The sequence below is a fragment of the Rosa rugosa genome, chromosome 3, assembly GCF_958449725.1.
Source record: "Rosa rugosa chromosome 3, drRosRugo1.1, whole genome shotgun sequence".
Taxonomy (NCBI): domain Eukaryota; kingdom Viridiplantae; phylum Streptophyta; class Magnoliopsida; order Rosales; family Rosaceae; genus Rosa; species Rosa rugosa.
Window position 1 is genome coordinate 33,732,269 of NC_084822.1, and position 7,868 is coordinate 33,740,136.

The 7,868-nt window shown below is 43.1% G+C and overlaps 1 protein-coding gene across 3 annotated transcripts; it reads right to left on the reverse strand.

The window, feature by feature from the left end:
* Nucleotides 1-498: 498 nt before the first annotated feature.
* On the reverse strand, nt 499-4,272 carry LOC133740812 (monooxygenase 3-like). 3 transcript variants are annotated; one of them, XM_062168754.1, is made up of 6 exons: nt 3,994-4,272; nt 3,722-3,891; nt 2,662-2,730; nt 2,262-2,427; nt 1,689-1,917; nt 499-1,406 (listed from the first exon to the last, which is right to left on the reverse strand). In XM_062168754.1, the coding sequence occupies exons 1-6, from the start codon at nt 4,252-4,254 to the stop codon at nt 847-849; spliced, it is 1,455 nt and encodes a 484-aa protein (XP_062024738.1). In that variant the 5' UTR covers nt 4,255-4,272; the 3' UTR covers nt 499-846. The 3 variants fall into 3 exon arrangements, with proteins under 3 accessions (XP_062024738.1, XP_062024739.1, XP_062024740.1); XM_062168755.1 differs by having other exon boundaries at nt 3,722-3,868; nt 3,994-4,189; XM_062168756.1 differs by lacking the exons at nt 3,722-3,891; nt 3,994-4,272 and adding an exon at nt 2,990-3,350.
* Nucleotides 4,273-7,868: the final 3,596 nt, after the last annotated feature.

Sequence of the window (7,868 nt, forward strand, 5' to 3'; positions counted from 1 at the left end):
CCTTCATGTCTGCACTACGAGGCAGGTGGCGGTGGCTAATTCCAGCGGCTACCGGCCGCTCCGATGATTTGTGATGTCATATTTTCCTTTTGTCAATCTCAAAACATGAACAAATATATATGTATCAACCAAATAAATTAATAAAGTAAATTTGGGGGTTCATGCATCATAGGAGATTTGTTCATATAATCAAGGCTTGAAAAACATGAACTAAAACTAGAATTTAGAAAACATTACTCAATGAAGAACAGATGAATCTTCAGCTTATTTGTGCAGAACTGAGAAGGTTGTCTTCTCAGCCAATCCAATAGCTAGCTTGTTTGTGATTCAGATCCTAAACCAAATTGAACGATCATCCTTCATTTGTTGTTGATTCACAATCTTAGAGATTTGGTTGACGATCCTCAATCTTGTCTCAATGGTAGAACTATTCGTGCTGATAACGTGTTGTAAAATAAAAGGTTAGAGAGTTTGAGAGAGAGAGAGAGAGTTCAGACATAGGGAATAGAATGTGTGTTATTCATCTCACCATGAGGAGCCTTATATAGGACTACATGGTGTACACAAAAAGGTAATGCTCAATTACAATTCAATCACTCCTACAATTACAACCTATCAATCACCAATCTATAGAGATAGACACCTATTACTCAACATCTATTTACATGATTATCCACAAATATTTACAACACTAACATGAATTTTATTCTCTTCCATTACAGGATTTTTAAAACAGAAACCCAGCGCCCTCCAATATTCTTGGTATTACAGTACGTGGATGATTGAAATTACAAAATATGAGTGATATAGAAGAATAACCATTATACAGAGGATGCATCATTGCATTTAAGGGCTCCTGAGCTTCCCACAATCATAATCAGCCTTCTTAAACAGCAACCAGGTCAGGATTGGAGCGAAAATCTTGTCCCTCAAGAAAGCAGTTATTTTTCCACCATCAGCTACCTGTATATAACTAACCACACTAGATGTACTAGTGAGATCTATGCTTCTCCATTTCCTCTCACTGGCATACTTATTCAGCCCCATTTCAATCCTCTTATATTTTTCTTTTCCTTCTTCACCTTTATCTTTATTTTCTTGCTCCTGGTTCTTCAACAGTGCCTCACCGAGAAACCTTGCTAATACAACACCGTCTTCTAATGCAGCACAGCCGCCTTGGCCAATGTCTGGGACCATGGGGTGGAGAGCGTCTCCAGCAACGCATACATTACCTTTACTAATATTTCCCCAAAGAAGTTCCCAAGGATGCCTGTATGTCACTGGAGCGGCTCTAAAAGCATCCAAATCAGTGTTTTCCACAACAGCCCTTACTTCATCTGATACCTTTCCGAGCTTGCTTAACATATATTGCTTCAACTGAGCTGGGTTTTTCTTTAGCTCTTCCTCTACAAGACATGCAAGTATAGACAAAAAATGAGACCCACACATACTACTTTAGGTAACTAGACATTACATCATAAGGTTTGTGTATTGGAAAAGCCAAACTTTCATGTTGTCTTTGTAAAATACTAGCAATCAATTGATTATCGTTGTTTGTTATCTGTTACGAGATTGAGAGCAAATTACCATTTCAAAGCATGGAAGAATAGGCTAGGACTCTAAGGTTACTATATAAAATCATACCAGATGGAAGCAATGAAGTGCCAAAACTGGCGTAGAATGATTACCTTGGTTGGAGGGATACCAACCGAAGAACCAGTAAACAGTTTTATCATCACAAGGAATGGTACCAGTTTTAATACCATTCCCAAAGTACTGCATGAACTTGGGATCAAAACCATGACTGCTGTTGAAATCAGCACAACCTCTAACGGCGGATCTCCCTTTAAAAACTGGCTTCTTGAAGCCCAGCCATTTTGCCACCACAGAGTTCACTCCATCACAACCAACCAAAACCTATATTCAATCACAGTTTTCACATTACAAGCGGTGGGGTATTTCAGTCGCAAGTCACAACATGTCAATAATAAAGTTTGTATATATGATTAAGGTTTCTTTGATGAACTACACTGGTCAAATGGGAGAACCTCAGAAGCTATCGTCACATTTGGGAAGTGGGGAAGGAAATTAATAGAGTTGGGATGCTATATGTCATGGCAATAGAGTCGGGGTTGAACACCATGCGTTTATGCACACTAGTCATGGTTTCAAGTTTCAACTTCTTCTTTTTTGAAAGGTCATGATTTTAAATTCTAACAAAGGAAAATTGAGATAAAAAAAGGAAATACTAGTCCAGCTACCTTGGCTTTGAGGATGGTTCCATCTGCAAGATGCACCAGCTTAAAGTAGCCTGATTCCTCAATGGAAACAACCTTTGATGAGAACCTAATGGTACCATTAGGGAGTTCCCTGGCAAGGGTTTCCAACAACAACTTCCTTTTCACACAATAAACTTCATGGTCTCCACTGCAAATCATGTATGCACTATAAATCAACTGAAATGGTTGAACTGAATGTTACAATGACAAATATGAATAAACTCAATCAAACAACAACAATTGACACAATCTAGCAAACAACCGACTCCCTTAATCTGAAACTTCAAATTATAAGTGACTTGTTATGAGCATAATATTTGGGGTTGAAAAGTAAGCAAAATGAGATGTAGTAAATAGAGGCTACTAGACTACTGGTACTTACAGTTTTCCTTTGACATCATACGACTTCTCAAACATCTGAAGCCCTGAAATTCTTGAGAAAGCCACATTCCTGTATTCAAAACTATACAATCAATTTCATGCATGCTTGTAAAGTAATTACAAATCTCACAAATTAAGAGTTACTGTCCACTGTCAAGTGAAATATATATTGGTAAGAGTACTACTAGCTAGGTAGAGTATAAAAGGCAACTGTTCATATTATACTTTTTTGGTTGAACATGAAGTTTCATTAAGGGACGAGCCCAGAATGACCAAGAAAAGGTCCCAAACTGACAAACATACAAGGAAAAAAGAGTTGACATCTCCACCTAATTCGATGCAAAACAAGGTAACAGAGAGTGAACTGAACAAAAGCAATTAAACATGGAAGGCCATCAGTAAGGATGGTGGTGGCGTGTTTGCCCATCTGTTAATTTAGACCCACCGTCCCTTTGGCAAGCGACTGTACGTGTTCGCTTATCGGGGAATCCAATCCCAGAGAACTGGAGGCTTTTCCTTCTAATCTCTTCAATTAAAGGGTAAGTCTCCCAATCTCTACTCTTGTTCTTTGATTTGATATCTGTAATTACTCCTAGAGAGTCCGATATTCCACTATTATCTTGGAGAAATTGTGCTCCAAAGCAATATTGATGCCATCCAAAATCGTCTTTGCTTCTGCAATAGGAACGGAGCGCTGCAGCCAAACTGCTCTAGCAGAGCCTCCCATCACAGTACACTGGTGATCCCGGATCACTACTCCTATACCACAAGCAGATGAGGAACCAGACCATGCTGCATCACAATTGATTTTTACAAACCCAGGAGGGGGAGGGATCCGTCTAGATGATTGAGCAGCGGAGTGGCTGAGTTGTTCAAGCTTCTTGTTCCCCAATAGGTAAAGAACAAAGAACAGGCTTTCTAGCTCTAAGATTCTATATCATGACGTATGGACTAATTTGTCAGTAATTTTATATCTAACAAAAGGGCACATCTCATCACAATATATGTGGTTACTTAAGGTTGTGCATAATATGATTTTAAAAGGAAGTATCCTATCTTACCCATGAAGAGCCTGGTGTTGCTGCCGGATATCATTGCCAATACCAAGGGCATCTAAAGCCCTCCACGCATTAGTCCATATTGCGAGTGCAAACCCTGTTGTCCTCAAGCTATCAAATGATTCCAGCACTAAGCTTCTAATACCCAGCCTGCACCAAAATTTTGACTTTGCCTACGTAAATATGCACAAAACATATCAAAATGTACTAGTATTTTACAGTCACAGACATGCACAGTATGAGCTTGACTATGTGTCTGAGAGAGATAAGAGTACCTGTGAAGTCCCAAGGAGGTTGTAAGGCCAGAAATTCCAGCTCCCACAATCACAACATCTTGGACTACTTCCATGGTTTTTTATTTTCTCTGAAGCTTTAACCTCTTGGTCAGTGGAAACAAAAAGAAATGAAGCACAATACAAAGATATATCCAAGAACAATGAATTCATTGGGTATTTATATCCTGCTATGACAATCATGATGATAATGACTCGATGAGGATAAGATGATCGACTACTGTGGAGATTATTCAACGGCATGAATGGGGTATATATGAATGGGACGCATATGAATGGGATTGATTTATCTAATAAGCACCTATTAATATATATAACACTTCCACTATTTCACCAGAACTTCTGGATTTCCAACCCCGCGCGCTCCCAACAGCAACTTCAACAACTCATGAAAACAAGCTACTTCAACAACTTCATGGAACCGTGCTCCCAACAGCAACTTCAACTACTCACTACTTCAACTCCAACAGCAACTACTCATGAAAACAAGCTACTTCTGTTTGAGCCCAAAAGTATTTTTGGCAAAATCCCTTTAGGGGATTTAGCGTAGCGGGCCGATACCTGCGGCTCAAAATTAAGTTTACTTGGGTTTGGGTTATAGCTTCACCCATTCCGAGATCCATAAGGAAAACGAGCCCTTATTGGAATCAAATAGCGGAGATTGAATAGGAAACTTCAATCAATAATCCTTCTATGGCAAGGAACAGTCGAAACCCTAAGGGTATAAACACCAGGTTTCAAGGATGAAAAATACACAACTCTTCAATCACTAATCTCTCAGATTATCAAAGCCTCTCCGGAGCAAACCTATTCTCAACGTCAGTTGAAACCAGCGAAGCAAGGGTAACGCCCTCGCAACAGAGCGAAGCTAAAGTCACGCTTTAGCAAACCCTGTGCTTTCTCCTACTTCCCGGTGATTGCTCTGCTCAACCTACAACGTTGAGTATCGACTCGGTGACGCAAGAGATCACAACACAAGCCCTTATCCGTAAGGCAAGAAGTCCTTTTCCGAAAAGCAGATAAAAGAACCTGGTGACGAGGTTGGTGCTCTTCTCGTCCACAGCGTTTGAGAAGAAGTCAGGTCAAGGGACTCCCCAACGACTACACCCCACGGTGCTGGCACGCCTGCGCACACTCAAAAGAAACTGTTTGCAACCAGACTGGTTTTTAGAGCCAAACATTTTGGCACGCCCAGTGGGACCTACATAGCGTTTCTTCGCGATCGCCACCATTGGGAAGTCAAGCGCAAACCCTTACCAAAAGTTTTACGTTAACTGCTCGAAGCACAAGACCTCCAGTTACAGGCCTTACTCTCGTGCAGACTGTCGTGGTCTTTCCGAAGAACAAGTGACTCAAAGATTTTCTCTCAACTCACCGTCACCTGACATGTCAACTGAATAGGAAGGAAGTCACCAGCCCGCTACTGAGGGCGAGAATGTCACTACCAGTCAGGCAAACTAGGCTGTCAATACTTCTGTCACCTCCAATGCTGCAAGAGGCACGACAAGAGAGGCGTTCGGTCCGACGCCTATCCCGGAGGGAGCGACTGTCGAAGAACAGCTCGCGATCATCATGGACAATAACAACAGACATCGAGAAAAGGTAGCCGCCGATAAGGCCAGGAAAATCGTGAAGACAAAGCGGCGCATACGCGAACTGGACCAGCACATTGCCCAACATACTCAGGAGACTAGGCTACAAGTTGAACAATCAGCGAATGAAGTAAGGGCACATGCTAGAGATATCGCTGATGAGCAGAGTCTGCGACAAAAGAAAATCATGGAGGCCATCGCGAACCAAAACAAGCATACTGCATCAGAATTTGCAGCTCTTCGCAACGAGGGGTTTAACCTTGCGACCCAGGTTGCCATGCATAAGGCTGAATTGAACCAGCAGGTTAAAGAGGTTCTGAATAAAGCATTGGGAGATCCCAATGTCATCCTTGGTTCTCTTGGTCAGCCCTCTGGATCCGGCAAGTATATACCACCGAATGCTCGGGAGAAGGCTAGCAGCAGCACCGCTACGCCTTCTGCAGCCGCTACTGCCGCGTTAGCTAAGCGTAAGGAAAAAGCCCTGGTAATTGGCGGTAGAGACAAGACCACTCCACCGGTCGCGCAGAAGAGCAGAACTCTGAAATTCGGTGAGGGCACTCCTGCTGATCCTGTCGTGTTTACTCAATACGATAGCGATGGAGCAGAAAATGTCTACTAAGAGCTCCCAGGGAATTACTACGGGATTGATCAGGCGGGCAATCCGATCAAGATAACGGCTTTGGCAAAAGATGTGTCCGCACCAGCGATTACTCTTCAGCAGCCCAGTTTTTCCAGAACCATTCGCCTTGGGGAGGGAACAGCGACTGCTAGCCAAGCTGCACCTCCTTTGCAAACCGCCCACCAGATTGTGGCTGTGCCTCCTCCTCTTGGTCTAGATTATGTAAGACGCGAAGAGGTCGAGGAGATGATCAGGTTGGCTAATCCTAGGGCCCACCTTGATGAGGTGTATAAGGGGCCTTTCCCGCCACATATAATGCTTGCGCATTTTCCTAGAGGCTATAAAAAATATCATATTCTCTAATTTTTCAGGAGAAGATACTGAGAACGCGGCAACTCATCTGGCCAGGTTCAAGGTGCAATGCGGCCAGTACTAGAATGATGACAGCCTCAAGTGCAAAATCTTTGGCACTAATCTGTCTAGAGCCGCCTTTACATGGTTCTCCAAGCTTCGACCAGGGTCAGTTGCAAATTGGCCAGCGATGGAAAAGCTCTTCCAAGAAACCTTCGGAGCTATAGAGCCTGAGGTTGATTTGGCTTCCCTTATCCAAATGGCCCAACAGCCCACTGAGTCTGATGTTGCTTATCTTCAGAGATTCCAGATTCAGAAAGCCAAGCTGAATATGGTCTTGCCAGAGAGAGAGCTAGTCAAGTTAGCAATCAAGGGCTTAGAGCCACGTCAACGGAAGAAACAGCATGGCAGTATGATCAAGTCAATGGGGGAGCTCATCACTGAGGTAGGCAGCTTTAAACATCTTCTCAGAGAAACAGATGCCAGGAAGAATGCATCCAAAGGGACGTATATCCCCGGAAAACACCGTACAGTGGCTACCCTGAATTACCAGCCAGCTACCTATGATCCCTATTATCAAGGTGAAGAGGTTTTCCAGGACGAAGATGAAGATGAAGAGAATGATGTCTCCGCTTTTGAGCTGACTGGGAGAAAGAACTCGGCCTTAAAGTAGTTGAAATTAACTAAGGAACCAGTCAAGCTCAAGTCCATAGCCTTCACGAAACCTGAATTCACGACGTATATATACGATGCCAATAAGGCACATGAGATTTTAGATGAGATGATAGCTGCGAAGATGGTGAAGACAGACTTCGGACCCTTCCCCAGACCAGAACAGCTGAAAGGAAAAAAGTATTGTAAGTTCCACAATCTGTGGAATCATAACACTGCTGACTGTGTGAAGTTGAAGGATCAGATTCAGGTATGGCTCAATAATGGTAGTTTGCAGGTGGAATCTCCGGCGACCGCGGCAGCACTGGTGGATCTGAACCCTTTCCCTGATACAGGGATCAACATGGTTGACGTAACTTGGACCAGAAAAAGCCAGAGGAAACCAACCCTGGATTTGACTACCACGAGTCAGGAGGAGAAGAATGAGGAGGAAGAGGCCCCAACGAATAAGAAGGCTAGACCTATCAGCGAGGCCTTACCAGTGGTTCCATGCTCGCGCTGCAAAGAGGAGTGTGGCATCCAAGTGTCACATGAAGAGGTCGAGCAGACATTTCATTTTGGCTCTCTCCCGCCAATCAAGTGGGCTTCGCCTTCTCAAAATTTTCAGCCTTCCAGCCCCAAGA

Bases quoted from the DNA above. Each gene is read 5' to 3' on its own strand.
- LOC133740812 (XM_062168754.1), bottom strand. From the start codon at position 4,254: ATGCCGTTGAATAATCTCCACAGTAGTCGATCATCTTATCCTCATCGA. The intron at 1,918-2,261 runs GTAGCTGGACTA...GATTGAATATAG, and splicing joins GAACCATCCTCAAAGCCAAG to GTTTTGGTTGGTTGTGATGG. The intron at 1,407-1,688 runs GTAATCATTCTA...CATGTCTTGTAG, and splicing joins TTGGTATCCCTCCAACCAAG to AGGAAGAGCTAAAGAAAAAC.